The sequence below is a fragment of the Callospermophilus lateralis genome, unplaced genomic scaffold (assembly GCF_048772815.1).
Source record: "Callospermophilus lateralis isolate mCalLat2 unplaced genomic scaffold, mCalLat2.hap1 Scaffold_103, whole genome shotgun sequence".
Lineage (NCBI taxonomy): Eukaryota > Metazoa > Chordata > Mammalia > Rodentia > Sciuridae > Callospermophilus > Callospermophilus lateralis.
In genome coordinates, this window is record NW_027510486.1 from 1,524,114 (window position 1) to 1,545,336 (window position 21,223).

A 21,223-nucleotide genomic window follows, 5' to 3' on the forward strand; every position below is an offset into this window, starting at 1 on the left:
ATGTTTATATGAGACTCAGGAATTTTAAGTAAATTGTCTCTTAACTAGAGGTATAAGAAGTGCTAGCAGCCATGAAGTGTTATAAGTCCAAAGGACTTTGCTGAAATATAAGAGTCAGGTGCAACCTGTGGAAAACTTGGAGAACATACAAAGAAGAGGCGCTAGTGAGTGCAGAGGCCAGGTTTAGAAGTTTCTCTTCATAGAGAAACAAAGAAACAAGGAAGAGGCCAGTATGGATAGCACAGTGAGGACACAGGAGGGAGGAGAGTTGAGGTCAAAGCAGTAATGGGGAGTTAGATTACAGACAATGGAAAGGGGATCAGAATTTAACTTGAGCAAAATGACAAACTATTCCATGGAACAGACATAACATGAATTAACTTTGCAATGTTTCTTCATTGCTGTTCCTTCAATTAAAATAGACCTAAAGAATAAAAATATAGGCTTGATTTCAGACATGTTTCAGATGCTGTCTGAACTGATATTCAAAGCACTTAAGTGAATTGTCCATCGTTATAAAACTCACAAGCAGAGGAGCCAGATGTAATTCTGTTTCCCCTGACCCACATGCTGATATTCAGGTAGCTCTGCCCCTTCCATGATCTATAAGCATCTCTAGGTCTTTATTTGGTGATTTATAGCCATGATTACTAGGACCATAATTTTTAATTCTCAGCAAGACCAATCAAATTAGTCAATAAAGGAAAAGATCCGAGTCTTTTCTATTTTGTGAGCTCCAGACTAGTATTTGTATGCAGGGAGAAAGCTACTTCTACCTTCTACTAATGCTCTTTTGCTTAAAAATGTCAGCTTGTTCATTCTCCCAGATTTCAATCTCCTCAGTAATATAAAGAAACATGTTTTTTTTTCTTTCTGTTCCTCCAGTCAGAAGAGTTCAGAAATATTTCCCTGGATGATGCCATTACAATATTCAACAGCAGCTCCCTCGAGAGAAAGGATAATTTAAAATCCTAAATAAGATATTCAATTTGAGATTAGTTAAGTGGTTATTTGGCTGAAAGGGATTTGACAAATAAGAAACACTTCTATATCTTCAGGTAAAGAAAATATTCAGTTGGATTTAATTAGCAGTGGGATTTTTCTGGCACCTCTCCATTAAGAACTTTCAAGCATTGGAAGGATAATTAAAATTTCTGCAGGTTAATAATCACAATAAAGTTTCATTTTAAGAAATGAAGATTCAAAACTGAAGTGCAAAAATATCAGTGTGCGATTCCCGAGTGTATTTCCTCAGGGATCATGTTTAATATACAGACTGTAGTCATGCATTTTATTAACAGTTGTGGTCTTAATCAATTTGCTTTAAAATCACACAGCTTTCAAGTCTAGTAATTTTAGGCTTCAAAGAACATACATCATGAATAAATGTTGGCAATTAGTTTCTTCAAAACTCCCAAATAAGCACATTATACTCTGGCACAGACAAGACTCACAGGTAAAGAGAGTCCTTGTCTTTGAATATTTTATAGGAACAATTATCTTCGCTGTCTTTGTGGGAGATGGTGGCTCAGCACCAAGGAGAGCAGTGACCCCAAAATCAAAATGATGAGGAGATATGCCAGTGTTCCAGTGGGGTAAGGGCCTGGTAATTAATTTTTTTCCCTATAAAATTTCATTCTATATATTCTGAATGTGGTAATTTCTGATTCTCCTTCACCTTTGTCTTTTTTATTCTGGTTTTTACTCCTGGTGTGGAAGAAGGCTTTAAGCATGATGAATCAAAATTCTGTTGAGATAGGGTAGATACTAAGAAGTAAGAGTCTTGTTTATTTTTGAGATATTTCATCCATGATGAATGTGAGGGTTCAATACAAAAGATTTATACTGGGAAAATGTATGTGAGATAAGGTCTTTCCTTAGGGGAAGAATGATGGAAAGAAAGAGGGAGAGAAACTAAAGGAAAAGTGAACCCAAGTGACCAGGTGAACAGCTCATGGCAGTGAAACAGAAAACAGAAAAACATTTCCGTCTGTCCTCTGAATATGATGAGGGTTCCTAGAAGTTTCCTGAGATGTATCATGCCTTTCCACACTTACAGAGCATAAGTTAATGTTTATTTCTAAGAATTTCCAAAAGAGTGCCTTACATTGTATACACACAAACACACACACACACACACACACACACACACGTGTATGTATGTATATATATACATACATATATGATTTTAGAATTTTATGTATGTGTGTGTTTAGAATGTTATGTGGCAGTTATTAAATCATCGGTACTCTAAAACTGGCTGTGGTGGAAGTATTTACATCAAAGCATTAATGTCTCCACTCATCCACCAAAACCTACCCACATGGAGGGCCATTTGTTAACCCTTTGCAGTGCACCATTTTTCCGCTCCCTGTCCACCTCCACACCATGTGGTTGTCCTTATTCCCCATCCAACTCTGTCACCCAGACAGCATGATTTCCCAACCACAGCTATTACCGCACCATGCACACCCTTCCTGATCTCTCAAAGCATTGACTGAAATTTGATTCTGATTGTCTACATTAGTATTACTTCTTGGGCCCCTTACAACTCTTAACTGTCTCCTTGGTCTGTTTCCTTCCCTGAAACACAGCCATTTATCAAGACTCTGAACAAAACCTTCATTCTTTCTCCTTTGGACATTCATTCATTGTCTGGTTTACATTATTGCCCAATTCTTGTTTTCCAGACTCACAGTTAAGCTCTTGGTTAGTCTTTCAACAGCCTGGTAAGTGCTGACCATGACATCACAAGCTCAATCTTTCCTGAAACAAACAAAACGTCTTTCCATCTCTCACCAGCATATCTTCAGACTTCTTCATTATGGCCATGATAGTATTATCTGCCAATCTAATCACATATGATGATCACAAATAATTTGTACATAATAAAATTTGAAAAATTCTTAACATCTGATTTGTTGTCTTGCTATAATCTACCTTCATAGTGTATTTCATGTGTATTATCTCTAACATCCTTTCTGTCACCATACAACTTTAGGTAAAGTCTACCCGGTTGGTCTTCTTGACCATGGCACTAGATTTATAATTTGTTTTCCTGCCCCAAATACCTTCTGGAATTGGATACATATGTAAAGTAGAACATTCTTAAAATATTCTGAGGCTAAGTCATCTGTGTTGGTTTTAATTCAGGTTCTTAATTTTTTTGCTATCTTTCCCTTCAGTAGGTGGAGCGCAATAACTGACCTCTGCCCCTTGAATATAGATTGAACTTAGGGACCCACTTTTAAGTAAATAGGCTGAAGCAGAAGTGACAGTGTGTGGCTTCAGAAACTAAGTCATTAAAAGTACCAAACTCCCTTCTTAATCATTTTCTCTTGGAATGCTCTTGGAGAAGCTGGCCTCTAATGACCTGTAGAAATTTAAGCAACCTATAGAGACCCATGTGATGAGAAGCTAAGGATTCCTGTGAAAGTCATGATATTGAGCTATCCTGAAACCTTCTCATATGGCTCTATTCAGAGCCAACATCTTGACTGCAGCCACACGAGGACTGCCGAGTTGGGACTGCCTTGCTGATTCACTCTTGAATTCTTATCTCTTGGAGAGTGTATAAGTAAATGTTTCTTTTAGGCTGCGAAATTCGGGGGCAATGTTTTATACAGCAATAGATATTAATGCACCACTCATCCTAGACCCTACTCTAAAGTAAACTTCAGAAATAATAAAGAAAAAGATAGTAATGTTTTTATGGTGATTACAGAGACTTTTTTCTGCAAACTCATTTCAAACTATCTTCCTTAAGGAAATGAAGATATGAGTGATTCTTTTATGTATAGCAGAAGGATACACACACACACACACACACACACACACACACACACACACACACACATCTTTAGAATGCCATCAGAGGTAAAAAAAAAAATAGGCTTCACATCATCTGGTATTCTATTAATGAGACACTGGAATAATGACTGGGGTTGGTCAGGAGTATTACTGTCTTTTTCTTCTGTTGACTTGTTGATTTGGTGCCTGTTCCTTTTTTTTAAATACTTTAAATGTAACTTTTTTTTTGAATTTTTAATATTTATTTTTTTTTTAGTTTTCAGCAGACACAACATCTTTGTTTGTATGTGGTGTTGAGGATCAAATCCGGGCCACACGCATGCCAGGCGAGCGTGCTACCACTTGAGCCACATCCCCAGCCCCTTGGTGCCTGTTCTTTCAGAGTTGCTGCTTTCAGAAGTGCACTGTTGAAATGACCACTGCCCTGACTCCTATGTGGTCATGATGCTTTGTTTTATTACTCTCAACTTCCCTCATATTTAAAAAAAAGACACTATATTTTATGGATCACTTGTCAACAAAATTTTCTCTTTAATAATTTTCTTCCTTTTTTCTTTGTTTTTGTTTTTAGGTTTTAAATCTTTATTCTCCACCTCTTTCTCCTCTTTGTTCTTAAGTGCTATTCTATACACTTTTGCTCTGAGATGAACATTTTAATCCATTTTTGGTTGCTATAACAAAATATGTAAGACTAGGTAACATATAAAGAAAAAAAGGTTTATTAAACTTATGATTCTGGAGGCTGGGAAGCCCAAGAGCATGGTGCCAACATCTGATGGGGACTTCTTTCTTTATAATAACATGGTAAAGCCATCACAAGAGGTTGCTTTAATGACCTCATCCAAACTATTTACTTTCCCAAGGCCCCAGTTCCAAATTCCATTAATGTATGCATTTTGGGATAAAGTTTCCAACAAATTAACTTTGGGGGAACATATTCAAACTATAGCAATGTGCTTATGCAAAAACTGTTATGATTTTTAATTTTAGTGAACAAATGATAGTATTTCTGTACTGTGTATTATTAGCTGCTGTAACAAAGGAAGAATTTTGGTTTCTGCCTGGAGTTCTTGGGTTGATGAATGGGCATCTCTAGGACTGTTACACACTGTTCATTGAAACCATGTGAATTTTTCCACATAATATATTAGGGACTATTCTTATTTAACACTTGCATGGGAACAGAATCATCAGGTATAAGTGAACCTTAGGGACATTACATGTTCATGGTGTTCTAGACCATGAATTTTATGGTTGTTATTGTCCCCATGTTCTTGGATTGTTTTCTATTCATTCCACGCATTCTTGGCAGTGTTCTGCATAAATAAAAGACAGCATCACAGAGAAAAGAAATAAGACTAGCAATTTGTATGGGAAAGAGGATTTGATCTGGTTACATGTGGTTTCTCTGCTATCTATTTGCTATGTGTCCGTGAAAAAACAGCAAAATCTTCTTCAAAGGAGGTGATTGGCCAAGTTGATGGTTGAAGAGGATGCATGATACTTCATACTCAGTGCTCAAGATCTACTTAGTGGATTATTTCTAATTTTCCTTCAAGCTCTAGAATTCCAGGATTCAAGTCAAGCAATTTTGCCAGGCTTGACTCTTAAGAGAGATTTGCCCTGAGCTCTGAAAATGTATAGTCATGCCGAATTACTTTCTGCCTCCTCTTCCCAGGAGAGCATGGCAGTCCCACTCTGAAATTATGCAGAGTGTGCCACTGTAATATGCTCAATAAGCCACCTTGGCATTGCTTTTGCTTTGTTCCTAGAAACTGCCAACTGCATATGCTACCAGGGAACTCACATCCACATATGCACAGAACAAACAAACCTGCTGGTTTCAAGAAAATTTTGTTTGCCAAGGAGTTTAAGGTGGGTTGGTTACATGTTCCCCCACTGTATTTCTTGTTCCCTAAAACTACACAGAGCTAGGAGCCAAGTCGGTGTTGGAAAGAGGGATAGTATGAAGAATGTGGAGGGAAAGAAAATACAGACAAAATCTAATTGAACCTTATAATAAATTGGCAGTTACTATATTTATGTGGCTGCTTCTTTATGTCAAAGAAGCTCTGAGAACAGCAGATAATTGATCCCCAGAGGGTTTACAGAAAATCGAGTCCATGGTGTCCAGAACATCCTTTAGGCAAGGATGAAGGGGCTGTTAGGAGTCCCCAGGTCCCTCTTTCAATCTGAGAGAAGTTGAGATGCTTTCAAAGGTATGTCTAATGTACCTGAGATCAGCTCTTAAATCTTGTTTACTGAATCTCAGCTACTCTCTTGTCTTTACCACAAGACTCAAATGTGAGCACTTGTCTCAGTTTTTGCTGAGACTCCAAATCTCCATTATATTCTGATGTGAACCACTTGAACCCTGATGCCATGATTTATTTGCACCATTCCCTGTCCTGGAGAATCAGCCAGCCCTTCACTACCTCTCCACCCCAGGTTCCTCTGCCAGGTCTTATTACAGGGACCCATTATTGTGGACTTGCAGGGATCAGCAAAAATTGGGCCATCATCCTGACTTCTGGCATAATCACTGATTACAATCTTGAGCTAACTTGCCTTTGGCTTGGGGTCTAGCACAATCTAAATTTTCTACCCCTCTTTGGATACTGGATTAAATTCAAGAAACAGCCTCTTAGCAGGGTTCATCCTGCCTTAGCACCTTCCCAGTCTGCTATCTTAACCCTTCCCACTTAAGTTCAGGGTGCTTCCTGACTCAGTAGAACACCCCAAACTAGCTTCTCCTATTTGTAATGATAGAATGAGTTCTTGTGAGTTAAAAAACAAACAAGCAAGAGAAATGTACTTCTTCTAATGTACTTATTTATAATAGAGCCACAAGGCCTCATTCTGAGCTTTTACAAGAAAATTTCTACTTTATGAGAAGTGCAGAAGGAAGATCTTGCACAACAATGAGGTCACTGAAGAGAAGCCTCATGCATGAAAATGGGAATTACATGTAGGGTTCTTATCTGTAACAGTTCAAGCAATGTCTAAATGTATATGGAGTTATATACATACATGTCTGTATGTATATGATATGTATATATTATATATATTTCATATGTATATATTGTATGGGTATTCATATATAGATAGGTAGGTAGATAGATAGCTTATATAAGCTGTATAAGCTGCTAGGTTTCAGATTACTTAGTGTCACTATTTGGAAAACACTCCATCTCCACTTATTTACTGAAGTTAGCAAATATCAGTCTTTTCCTTTGGGAGAGCTTAGATGCTCCACCTATCAAGTATATCATGTTAAATAAGGTCAAACAGAGTAAGTCTTTCTTTGTGTATCTCAACAGCAAGGGCTGAGATAGGATTTGCTATATGCTTTCAGAAGAATGATACTGTTTTCCTTGTGTAAACTATGAAAACTACATTTGGAATAGAACTGCATGAACATGCAATTCTCTTGTTTTGAATCATCTTTTATTTGTGGCTGACCCATAGGTGGACTGGTAGAATGGAAAGACAAGTGGGTACATCCATAAGTTGAAATTCTGATATTGCTACTTTACTTGTTATGAGATCTTAGATGAGTGAATTAATTTTTCCAGACTGATGTTTCCACATTAGTAAATGAACATAATCACCTTAAAACATTTGCATACTTTAAATCTTTAATTCCCTTATTCCTGTTAACATATTACAAGTACCATATGACACCAACTTTAACTTTCCTTCCTTATAGCTGATTGCCCCAACTTATATAAAACCCTTCACATCCTCCTATCCCACAGTCCCTACCTTCATTGGGTAATGTTTGCATAAATTTGGGAGACAAAAATGAAGAAATATTTATGGCACATTTGTAAATGCATTTAGGGATTATAAATGATACACTCAATTGATCCAATAGCTTTCTGATTTGTCTGCCATATTAAAAATAAAAAAATACTACTTTCCCTTTTGTATTTATTGGAAGTAATGTCTGAATATTTATATGGGGAAATTCTATCTCATGCTAATTATTTTTTGTGCTTACTAGTTTAACACACACACACACACACACACACACACACACACACACACAGAGTGAGTGAAAGAGAGAGATTTTTATCAACTTATGCCAACCCTCCTTGTCTTGATGTCCAGAGGTTTTGATTCCAAAATTCCCCAGGGACATCTATTAAATCTCAACCAGAAGAGAAGCTCTAAATAGCAAGAAGGAAGAATCGAATCATTTCTGGGCATTCTTCCAGACAGAAACTTGGCCATGCATGTCACTAAGGACAACCGTGTCTGCCTTTGAGCTGCCTAAAATGTAGCACACTGAAGACTTTGGAAAACAGTCCACAGCTCTCTCATTTAATCCAGCACACAACTGAGCTTTGATAGGAAACAAATCCTTTGGGGTTTCTGAGCTTTGTGAGTGTGATCACTAGTGAGTCTTTTCAGTTCTCTGAGCTTTACCTTCATCAAATGTAAAAGAAGGAAAACTTTTCTTCCTAGGGAACTTGTGTGGATTAAAAAAGATAATGAGTGAACAATGTCACATAAATGTTAAAAATAATTGTAGCTGCTTTCCTATGTCCATTATCCTGAATGTTTTCCATCCAGGACTTCCTGTTCTTCACTACACTTTTGGTTTATTTATATATTTTAGGTTCATGTAACTTTTAACTCTTCACTTGGGACTTTCAATCTTAGTAGCCTTTGGCCCTTCAGACCTGGTGGTCATAGAGGCTCACCTGTTTGGACCTGGACTTTGCACTGTAAAGTCTGGTTGACTTACCTATTGATGGTGAGCATTGCTTCCTGGCTGTGGCCAGTGAGAACTTCCTATCCTTGGTTCTTCGGCATGCACTTGGCTACACCAGTCCCAGCCATTTGTCAAGTGTGTGTGTGTGTGTGTGTGTGTGTGTGTGTGTGTGTGAGGTAGTGCTTGTTGGTGTCACTACTAAATCAGGTTGTCTTCCTTCTTGTGGCTGAAAGGTGGTAAGGGAAGCAATGAGCTCCTGGAGAGGCAGGTAACAAGATGGTACAGTAGTTCAAATGGAGAGTGTTGTCCTCCAGCAGCTTCCACCCGTCTCTCCTGGGAAGGACTTTTCTGCCTACATGTCCCCTCCCCACCTCAGTCTGCTGCACACCATGAATACTAAAGAAACACAAAATCCTCCAAGAGTTAACACACAGTCTATGCAATAGGTCTACAACCTTTAATAGCACATCTTTTGTTTGTTTATGGTACATAAATAACTACTGATACTTCCTTATTTGTTTAAATCGGAGTTTGTGTATGTGCATATATTTAAATCATGCAAAAATATGCAAATATACATATTTATTTTTATGCTGAAAATTTGTATTAATCACATACATGTATGTATCTCTGTGTGGGTATGTACGTGTGTATGATTCATATACACATGGGTAGCATAATTACAGTTTAAAAATGTAAAAACATTTGAAAATTCATATATTAAATTGTAGGCACCATAACAGCAAGATAATATTTTCATCTCAATATGAATTTAAATTGATAAAAATGAGGAAAAAATATCTTTTTATCTAAGAAATTATTCTTACTTTATTAAAAGAATCTATATACTGTTGGCAGTAATGAATTTTTCTATACACTTCATATTTATTTATAAATAATTACACAATTCTAATAGAAAATAAAACTTTATGCTTGCTTCACAATATATTTCTTGTAAATTTTATTTAGCATTTTTTTTAGCATTTTGAGCATGCAATAAATGTATGTTCATTTTAGAAAATCTTAGAAAGTATGCCCAAAAATGATGAAAAGAATTAAAATATTCAGTTTTATAAGTTAGAAATAACCACTGTTGTTAATATTTAGTCTTTCTGTTTGTACATGTCCATACATATATATTTTACTTTCAGTATTTGGGATGGAACCCAGAACTTTGCACATGATAGACAAGTGCTCTATTACAGAGCTATTCCTCAGTCCTATATTTCTGTAAAAAGTTATCACACCATGTAAGACTTTAAATTCTATTATTAACATCAATTTTTATCCTATGTCATTAAATATTTCTTAGAAAAAATACTTTAAGAGAAAGTTTCTGTTATGAGTACATGTATATACATGTATATATACATATGTGTGTGTGTGTGTCTGTATTTCCTACTAACTACTAAGCTTATGCATACTATTCATTGAATTCTTATGCATCCACCAGCTGTTATTAATACTTACATATGCAAGATTTTATAAATATACATATATATGCATATATTGAAATGTTAGTATGGTCATGTAGCATTTTTATTCTCATCTAGAAGCTTATACTTTAAAAATTTCACAACCTTCTTTTGTTTTTCTTTTCTTCTTCCTTTTCTGACTTTTTTTTTCACTACTGGGAATTGAATCCAGAGCTACCGTACCATTGAGGTATATCCTCATCCCTTATCATTTTTTACTTTGAGACAGGGTCTTACTAAGTTGCCGAGACTGTACCCCAGCTTCTTATCCTCCTATCTCAGCCTCCTGAGTCCTGGAGATTACAGGTTTGTGTAACCATGCCTGACTGTCTACTTCTTGTTGAATACCTTACAAATTTCTTTTCCACACCATCTTCTTTAAAGAGGCATTCTGGCCACACTTTGACATTCCATGGAGCCACAGTGAAGTTCCCAAATAGGAGTTGCTGGAGAGGTGGGAACTGTGCACTGCTTCCAGGTCTATAGAGGTGAATAGGGCTGCTGGCCCCACACCAAAGACCTCAGGCAGAGGCGATGAGGAATATAATGGAGATTGATGGCGTGATTTTCTTTTCCTTTCCCACTGCTGTGAAGACGTTTTTTCTTCTACAGTATATCCAAATTACTTTTCAACTACACTCTGCATTAGTTTGTTCTGCTATGAAGTATTTTTTGAATATGTAAATTTGTTCCAATATAACTGATGTATTAGGGGAGAGTTTGAAGATAATACAAGGGTTGTACGAGCTTGTGTATAACTGCATGAATGAGAAATACCATGGTTGGATATCAGGTGTCCCTCAAAATCTTACCTGTGAGACAGCGCAAGAAGGTTTAGAGGTAGGATGATTGGATTATGAGAGCCTTAACACAATCAGTGAATTATTCCCCTGATAGGGATTAACTGAGTATTGTCTTTAGGCTGGAGGTAGGGTGTGGCTGGAGGAGGTGGGTCCCTGGGGGCAGGCCTTCAGGATAATTATGTGGTGAGCTGAGTGTAGTCCCTCTCTTTCTCCTTTCTGATCATCATTTTCTTAGCCAATTTCCTCTACCAAATCCTTCTGTCATGACATTCACACTCATCATTCAAGCTCTGAGGAATACAATCACCATCTATGGATTGAGACCTCTGAAACCATTAGCCCTTAAATAAACATTTCCTCCTCTAATTGTTCTTGTCAGGTCTTTTGGTCACAGCAGTGTAAAAGCTGACCAAAACACCAGCTATGTAAAAATACACAGAACACACACACACACACACACAACATATAACTTTGACCAGCAGCCCTCTCCTCCCTGAGTGTTACACCACACTGATCACATTTAGTGTTATAAACTTCTGTGTAATTACAGGTAACTTTTTTGCTTCATTTCACAATAACTCATAAGCTGGAAGCATTTGAATGACCATTCTTTCAAGCAAACTGCATGTTTTGTGCATGTGTACTTGTTAACAATTTAATGTGTGTAAAAGGTCTACCATTTTAATTAGGCTTGTACCTCTTTTCAGTGTGTCCCTGGACACATTATCCTGAGATGTGAAAGAGGTTTTATGTTCCTAGGCTTTGTGGTGTTTTACTTGTGCCATTTTTGCATAGTGAGGGGATCTTTCAGAATACCATGTCACATCATATCACAGAACAACTGATTATATATACCACCCTCTGGGAAAAAACCTCTGCATGTGCAATGTGAGAGAATTTTCCCTGAATCTCAGGAGCATTTCTGAGTTTTGTTTAGATTCAAAATCGTTTTTTTCTGGGTCAGGTGGTTTTGAGGCTGACTTGAAACACTTTGGAACTATGCACATGTCTTCAAATTGCTGGTTCTTGTTCTGTGTTAAGATCAGGGACAGGTTGGTCCTTAACATCAAGACATTTGAGCTTCTGAGGTCCAAATCTCTCACTCCCATCCTGGGCCTCAATCACTCTGTTGCCTATCCTGTTTTATTTTCACATTATAATACTGTGAAATTATCTTATGAGTGTTGTTTATGACATGCCAAATTACATCATTCCTGTTAGAATGTGCTTCCCAAAGGCAGATATTTTAACTGCCTTGATAGTAGTTGTGTCATCTCCACCTCTAGCAGTATACGCCACATACAGATCAATAAATATCTTTATTCTGTAAACCACAGATTCTTGTCCATGTATTTAACACTAAAATGTATAATAGCCATTTCCTTGCAGGTGTTCATCTGGAATTATTTTGGGATTTCCCCCACCATGCAAACATCAGCCCAAAAATGCATTTTCAAAATCCTATTAGCTCCTCAGGAAGTAGGTAAACAAATTATATAACGATCTAGAAATCGAACTTGGACCTTTGATTTTTTATTCCACTTTCTAGCCAATTTTTCCCCCCTTTTTTCTAAAGTGCAATTATTTCACTTAAATTACTGTCTAAGAATAGCTCGTTGAATCCTACAGCTTGCATGGTAACAGAGAGGAAGGGCAGTAGGTGTTGGTTCTTGAAAAACAGCAATTGGACATGTAATTAGAGGTGCAAGCTGGGTTAGGTTTGACCCATGACGCCACCTCCGAGATCGTGTCTAAATAAAATGGACTTGCTCACAACACTAAGCTGAAAATCAAGGGCTGAGTTTCATCAAACATTTATCTAGTGCCCCCTAATGGCAATGTCCACAGCTGAATGCTGAAGGAATGGAATAAATCAAATGAAATAAAATAAAAATGATCCTCTTTTAAATTAGCATAGACTTCAGAAAAAAAAGGAGTAACATGCCACACATAAACATAATGCTAAATTCTAACTATGTGGGGAAAAAAATCATAGAGCACGAAGCTCTCCCTGTGTAAAGACTCCCTTTGGGCTGGGGGAGATTTGCGGATTCCACACAGGCTGAATTTGAAGGGAGTCTGTGCCAGTCACCTGCCCGTATTCGCACAGGTCGACTTCCCACCCACACTTGCTCTGGCTATTTCAGTAAATGATATTTTCCAGGTTTCATTGACTGTTGGATTTTGGCCAGGTGTGGGCAGTGAGGAGGATTGCCCAGGAAGAACCAGAGCAAAGACAAACTGCCTTTGCCCTCTCCTCCCCTTGGCCAACCATCACTGCCCTGCCCCCTGGTCCTGTCAGATGCATCTGCTGTGACTTTGGCTTCCATGTGTCAGTACTGGCTCCAAGGCTCTCATCATGCCTGGTATTTCCAGACCAGGGAAATTAGAGATGTCCTCATTAGGCTAATCTCAGCATAGCCTTCTCTGCTCCTAACTGGCATCTCAGCTCTTCCGTTATTCAAGTAACAAATTCCCTGTATTAAATCCCCTTTGTGTGAAATATCTAGGCAGGCTTTCTGTTCTTGTGGCTAACCTCTGACTGACACAGGAGATAATCTTCTTCTGATGGGGCACAGATTGGCCTGAAGAGCAATGCAGGGTGAGAGGCGTCAGTCTGTGGAAAAGGAAAAAACTAAAGGCAGCCATAAAATTTTTAAAAAAAGGAAATTCCCATGCATACTGAGACTGCACTGAAGACACCACAACCTTCTGACTCCAGTAATATTGGGGGAGTGCTGAGGAAGGTTTTGTGCCTGCACAAATGTTTTGACCTAAGGAACAGATGGTCCCCAAAGAGTGACAGATCCAGTCCACTTCTTTGTTTTCCACTAACTTTGAATCATTTATTTGGAACTCTTGGGAATGACTCACCCACTCAAAACACCACAATAGTAAGGGGTCTTCTTCCTCCAAATTATACACATGGAGGCAGTGAATCTTCTGTGTTAAAGTGGTTTGCTCAAGGTCACACAGCTGGTAGAGACAGAAGGGAACTATTCCAGGTCCTAGAACTATTCCAGGTTTCTTTCTACTATCTGAGCCTCTAGCGCATCTTCCAAGTCTCAGTTAATTACATGTAGTTTGGCCCTTCAGTAACTACAAGGTTGCGAATAAATCTGAATGGGTTTGCTCCCTGTTAATTTGTAACTTTGAATTGATAACAACTATAATGTTATTCCTTTCAATGTAACCAGTGTGGAAGGATGCTGAAATGGAATAATGCAATGTAATGAAGTGACAGGTATTGTACACTCAACTGAAATATAGGTACAATTTAGATTGGAAAATATATTCTACTTTGTTAGTTTAAAAAAAATTAAAAAATATAAAAAACCTTGAGCCTGTGGTGTTAACGATATTGTTTTGTAATTAGCCATTATGAAATCTTGTAAATGCATAACTTTTTGACTAAATACAGAGTTTTGGGATAAAAATAAACATCTCCAGGCAAAGACTTTAGAGACATTATCTGTTTAATAAATATGAATGTTAAAGCAATAAACAAGAGCAATTATACATTACACTACATAGTATTTAACAAAAAAAAATACATCAAAAAAAGTCATTTTGAAATTAGAAGTAGTTCCAATACTATAAGAAAACTTTCTTTTTTTTTTTTTTTAAATTGGCTTCCTATAAAAAAAAGTTGGCAAATGAGGGATTTCAATGCTCAGTTGGAATCCTGGAAAACACAGAACAGCTGCCAAGCACCCCATTGCTCTCAAAGTTGCTGTTTGGAACTTCTGATAAAAAGCAAAGCCAACCTCTGCATTTTGGATAGTGGATCCAATTAGGAATAAGGCAAGAGAGAAAATGTTGGTTGGGTAGTTCAAGGTAGAACATGCACAGTTTGCCTTCTGGGGTTTTAGAAAATGTTGCAGTGTTGTATTTTTAGCTTGCCCTGAATCTTACCTTCCACACACATCCCTCTCCACACTCCTCTGGCCTTAGGCCCACCAAACTCCTCATTGTGTTTGCACCTGCTATTAGCGAGTAGGTAGGCACTTGGGTCCCTCCCATTTGTAGGCTGACATCATTGCCTTGTCTTTGGGCTTGAGCTGGAATGGCCTGTTCTGGTGGTTCTCCAACTTGAGCATGCATCATGATCACCTGGATGGCTTGTTGGACTGATTGGTGGGACTACTCCCATCCAGAGAGAGAGAGAGCAACACTATTCATCCCCTAGAGTTTCTGACTCAGTAGCTCCAGGGTATAGACCCAGAATTATCATTTCTAACAAGTTACAGGTTATGCTGATACTACTAGCCTGAGTACCACACTTTGAGAACGAGGAGCCACAGTCATAGGAACAATGAGGTCCCCTCTGAGCAGTACCTTGCCTCACTAATCACCCACAGGTGGGAGGGAGCTTTGAGGAGAGGCACATGAGGACACTGGAGATGCTGAATCTATATCTGACCACCTTTGGTCACTCTCCAAAATGCCAAGCATCTCATGTCTGCCTCTATTTTAAATTAGGGCCCCTTCTTCCCTATGACTTTTCACTCATTTATTTCACCGACAAATAATTTTCAGAATACTACTCTAGGCAAGGCACTGTGCTAGATTAAGAGTATATACCCCTTTTCACAATTTTCTAATTAAAATGAATTGAACTGCAACTCTGAGAACTCCCTGTGCTGGTGTGAGTGAGCCTCTTTTGGTTTCTAAACACTTGGGTCTTCCAGATGAAATTTGGGAGGCTCCAACTGAAGAGTATCAATGAGGATGTTTTCTATGAGATAGGAAACCTGGCAGATTGGGAATCAATCAAGTTTTACTAAAAGGTGGCTGCCCCCAGGCACAGCCCATTGCCCAGATTCACATGCGGCCTCCTCAACCATGACACCTTTTACACGGTTAACTTCTGGCAGCAGCTTGCTACTCTCGCACTACGTAAGCTACATTAGGGCAGGAGTCATTGGGATCTTTAGGATATCCTAACCATCACCAGGACCCTGTTATACCCTGTTGGTGGCTTGGGGACTCAGCCAAGAAGGACAGTAGGTTCTCTGGGTGGTTTATCATAATGATTTCTCCCACCTTTCAAATGGGCTTTGTCCAGTTCAAGTACTGAGGGGGCTTCAATAGTGGATGGACTTTTGTTCCCTTCTCTGGTCCTTCTTTCATGATCACCCTGGGAAAACTGAGGATATCTAAACGCTTTCAGGATTTAAGGACTGTGAGGATTTCTTTTGCTTTGTTGGAGGCCTAACTCCTCCCGTGTATACTGAGTTATTTTTCCTTTACTGATACCGTGATGCTCAAAAGATTAGAGACCACACGTGAAATCACCAGGATCACCCTAAGTAATCAAAATCTCATCCTAATATAAGATAAGACCTAATTTTCTCAGACTTTTTGACATTCTTAAACATTAAGTCCATTAACCTGCTTCTCCTTCTGGTTAAATCAGTGTTTATTTCACAAGTGTTTTTATTCTGTTTTGAGAAAGAGAGTATGTGGTAACAGCAACTATCACAGGAAGACATACCCTGCAATACAGTCACATGTTCAAAACATTTCTCACAAGAAGCTTCCAGAATCTGAACGCACGAGATGTTTGTTAATGTGCAAGAACACCACTACTCAGTTGTGCACTTTCTTTTCCAAAGAATATGGCCAGGTGTGACTGCTTTGCATATATCAACTCTTTCACATTACATGTTTCCAGGTGGGAAAAGGCAAGGATATTGGGAAAAGGCAGGTTCTAGAGGAAGAGACAAAGGGTACATGAAACTGAACCCTGCTGGGCAGGATGCAGCCGGAGCAGTGGGCACAGAAGCTGGCATGCTTGGAAGTGTACAAAACAAACAGAGATCTGAGACTTGCAAGTGGTGGGGTCAGGGTTCGCACAGCCTAGGCCAGTATTTAGGAGACATCAGGGGTGATGTCCAAAATCTAGCAACGTGTTTGTGAAGAAAAAGTAGGAACAGTTGAAGGATAACTTGGGGATTGAAAGGAAGGGATTCAAAGACATGGATGGATCATGGGTACACAGGGATGGCAAATGAATGGGAAGGCAAGACAGAGGATAACTACTAGAAAAAAATTCCATCTTCTACTTCAGTTGGGATGGGAGTAGGGAAAGCTGCAAGGAAAAAAGCTGAACAAGAAACAAAGGTCCGTTTCTGACGTGCTTTGCTTCCCTGCCTCTCTTTTTGTCCTAGTGTACCTGCACGCAAGATCTTCAACTTGCATCTTTGTCCCTGTGGCAAACGAGAATAGAGAGAAAGCAGCTTTGTGGCCTCTGCTGACCAACAAAGCTACCACCGCTAACTTAGAAGGGGGAAACGACAGTAAGGACAGTGGGACAGAGAAACGGCTCAGGGTTTCCCTGTGCATGTCTTTGTGTCTTATGAAAAGGCCCGGGATGGCTAATCCACCCCTCGGCCAGGAGTGCTAAAATAGCTGTTAAATCTAGAGCCAAGAATATTTCCAAAAATACATGCAGATTTCCTTGGCCTATATATGTTATGAATTTTCTACAAACACGACCAATCAGAAAAAAAAGAAGAAAGGGGGAGGGGAGTGTTTTCCATTAAAATAGAGCACCTGTACACTGCCCCTCCAAACATGTCCTCAAGGTATTGTCCACATGCACAGGCTTAAAGCTAAAAACCCTTGTTGTCTGTGTCAGAAGAATTAAAAGTCCTGGTGCAATGAGTGTTTGTTTTTGTTTGTTTGGATTTTGACTGTTTTTATTTTTATTTTTTGTTTTGATTTGTTTTTGTTTTTGTTTTTTTGTTTTTGTTTTTTTACTGGCGTCCTCCATTCAAACATTTACATAGGTAGGGATTTCTTTTGTGCCTTAATTCTCAGCAACTATGGAAATACTTCCTGGCAAAAATAGGAAACATAACAACAGAGGAAAGAAAAGAAACATAAAGTTAGTGGTCATGAAGGATGATGCGCTGGACAAGAGCGAAATTCTTTCCTGTTCAGCAGGTCGCCTGTAGCCTTTGGGGTTTTTCCTTAAATTGCAAATTGTGCCCCAGAAGATCCCCGCTTTGGCGTTGAAGGTGGAGTGGTGTGTCTTGCTCTTTGCAATTGGAGAGATGAGTCACCAGGTTGAGTAGAAGGGGAGGGAGGGGAGGGTAAAGCTACTCTCCTAAGAGAAAACGTGTAACACTTACTCATTTAATGACACTGGAAATGGAAAAGTGTCAGAGAATTTGCAATGTGGTGTGACATGTTCCTGGAGAAGGAGGAATTGCTACTTTAACAAAGTAAGCAGCCAATGTGCCATATACCCTGTGGAAATGATACTGAGAAGCAAATGACCCCCAAAATGCAGCATCTTAGATGCTTTGTAAGTAAACAGACAGGGTGGGGTGGGGGGTATGAATTTATTAGCTTATGTCCCCCGTAAAAGAAAATGCATGGTGAAAACCGGATACCAGATGTGGCTGCAGGTGTTATTACCACCTACAACAGGAGCCAGTCATTGTATTTGAATTCCCCCTGAATGTCTCCACAGACCTGTCCCATATCCATGTAAAAGACAGGGTTCTGTTTCTGTTTACATGCTCATTTTTCCCCTAAAATAAAAGATTTAAAATCTTATGTAAAAGCCTTCTAGACAGTTTGGCGTTATGACATTAGAGTGAAGTGCAAACACTTATGTAATAATTTATTCTTCAAGGTCAGTAATGCAGGATCTAGATGTGAACATTTACAGCTTCAACTCCTGAGGCCAACAGACAAGAGGAACCCAGAAGAAATGGATCAGCAATGATGGCTCCATGGATTTGTCTAACTTCCTGGAAACTTTCTTCTGCAATAAATACTAGGACTCAGAAACTGAGCTTCAGACATGCTATACCTAGCTGCTTATCTCCCATGCTTACTTCACAGGTGGAGAGAGGTTACTGAAATGTGAAGTCCATTTTAAGGTATCTGATATGAGACAGTTGGAAAAAAAAAGGCATTTGTTGATCTTCTCTGTGATAGTCTAATCCTGTAACTGGGCTCTCTTAGGATCCTCTCTCCCAAACTTTGTGTCTCTTGTCCTCAAGTTCTCAGGAACCAGTTTCTAGATAATTGCTACATTAAAAAAATCTCTGGATGGTCACACTTGTCACTCTTATTATGTCCCTTCTTTGGTGGTGCTCTTTGCCCTCCACAGGGTTGTCTGTAGTTGGGCTGCCATGTTTTGCTCTGGTCCACTACACCTTGACCCCAACCCCTTGCCAGCCCTCCAGTCCACCATCCCCAACCTCTGAGACCTCTCCTTCTTGTATATTGCTCATAAACATTTGAAGCCCAGTGTTTTAGGGAGGGTTTTTGCAAAGGGGGAATTAATTAATGAGAGAGGGGAAAAAACTAAATATTAGCAAGAAAGAGGCATCTTAGCTGTTTCTCTCAGGGAGTGTTAGAACAGAAGCAAGTGGTTATGTGAAGCCAGAAAGCAGTTAGAGGGAGAGTCAGCCATTGGTTACAGAGGCTGAACAACTGATGGCTACTGGGAATCATTTACCTACGAGCTGTGATTCCACCTTCTCATCTCTAAGCTGGCCAGGCCTTCTTAGTTCAGTCTGAGGGATATTGGGCCTGTTTTCAGTGTGACTGACTGGACTGATCATCTCTTGTTCTTTTTCATTATGCATCTGGGCATAAACATTAATCCCCAGGATCTTCCTAAAACATTAACAGAAACCATCACTGCTGTGCAAGGGAGAAGCACAACACTGCCATGTGTGCTTCGGAACCTGTCAGAAAGAGGGAGGGGGAAGAGGTAGGGGAGACCTGGATGGAGGGACATGCACCTTTTAAACTTGTAGATGACGAACATGGCCAGCCCCACAAACACCACCAAGAGCAGCATCAACATGGCGGATCCACTGTGGGTTGGAGTAAGTTCCACCAGTGGGGCTGTGGAAGAAAACAAGGAATCGTCATAAGCAGAGACTCAGGCAGGTAAGACTCCATGAGAGACTCACACAGTTCACACACAGGCTTGGTGAGTCCCAGAAAGCCACATGGGAGGAACATACAAAGTACAAATCATACAGCTGATACATGTATGCACCTGAGCCTGTCCTAGCCCCCAGATGCTCCAATTGGCCTGACCAAGTACTGGAGCAATGAAGAGCAAAGACCCTGGAGCCAGACTGTAAGGATTCCAGCCATGCTCCACGACCTGCTAGCTGTAGAATCTTGGGCAAGTTACTCCATCTTAATGTGTTTCTGTGGTTAGAGGAGATGAATGGTCTATTCCTCTGTGGTCACAAAGATTAAATGAGTTAATGTACCTTATTATTAAGAACTCAATAAGGTTTGCTTTTATTTCTACAGCTGCTACTATCATTATTAATTAATACATGTCCTCCTTGAGTTAATGTTGGGATAATATCCTGATAAACTCATGGATAATACCATTGAAAATACTCACAAGTCAAAATACATTTCGTAACTTGAACCTACCAAACATCACAACTTAGCTCAGCCTACCTTAAACTTGCAAAAAACACTTACATTAGCTTACGGTAGGGAAAAAAAATCATCTAACACAGATTCATCCCTGAGAGAAACAGCTAAGATGCCTCTTTCTTGCTTCTATTTAGTTTATTCCCCTTTCTCATTAATTAATTCCCCTTTTGCAAAAACCCTCCCTAAAACACTGGGCTTCAAATGTTTATGAGCAATATACAAGAATGAGAGGTCTCAGAGGCTGGGGATGGTGGACTGGAGGGCTGGCAAGAGTTTGGGGAATAAGGTGTAGTGGACCAGATCAAAACATTAAACTATAGACCACCCTGTGGAGGGCAAGTCTGTGTTAGATGATTTTATATAACTTACTAAATACTATACTGAAAGTTAAAAACTGAACACTGGTATGAGTAAACCTCTTAAGCCCAACCATTTTAAGTCAGGGACCATCCATATTTATAATAATATAATGCTAAATGTTATTAAATTTTCCCATATTCTACATGCAAGCTTTTCCCACTAAGCAAAGCATATAACCAGTAAAACCACCAATAGGAATATTTTTTTGTGAATTACCCAATCTCTATTGCTCCTATTCTAGCAGTTGTAAGGACCAGAACTGGAAAGTGATGGTGCATGTTATATTTTTGTGCACTACAAGGTGTGGATAGCCAAGTGAATATTTTTCAAGGGCAGTCACTCTGATGCTGGGGAAGGTGTGACATGCAGAGGGCTCCATGACTTCATGAAGTCCTGACAACAAGCCCCTGTCTTTCAAATGCAGTGATTTCTCCTCCAAAAAATATAGCTTCTGCGATCACTAGTCTTCTCAAGTTTTCCCTGAAAGGGCACGCACACATGCAGTGTTGGAAAGCATCTCTCCTGACCTCCAAATCTTCTTCCACCTCAGGGTGAAACCTGTTGTACTTGTAAAGACTTTGTTTACAATTAATTTCTACCCTCTCAAGAACTGACATTCT

At 39.1% G+C, this 21,223-nt stretch overlaps 1 protein-coding gene across 1 annotated transcript in view; it reads right to left on the reverse strand.

Annotated features, from left to right (window-relative positions):
- Positions 1 to 14,474: 14,474 nt before the first annotated feature.
- LOC143639971 (VPS10 domain-containing receptor SorCS1-like) overlaps positions 14,475 to 21,223 on the reverse strand; it is a 78,607-nt gene continuing 71,858 nt past the window's right edge. The window contains exons 12-14 of the mRNA XM_077107977.1: positions 19,580 to 19,685; positions 19,291 to 19,451; positions 14,475 to 14,554 (exon numbers count right to left, since the gene is read on the reverse strand). Of these exons, the coding sequence (XP_076964092.1) occupies positions 14,475 to 14,554; positions 19,291 to 19,451; positions 19,580 to 19,685 (347 nt within the window). The remainder of the gene's footprint in view (positions 14,555 to 19,290; positions 19,452 to 19,579; positions 19,686 to 21,223) is intronic.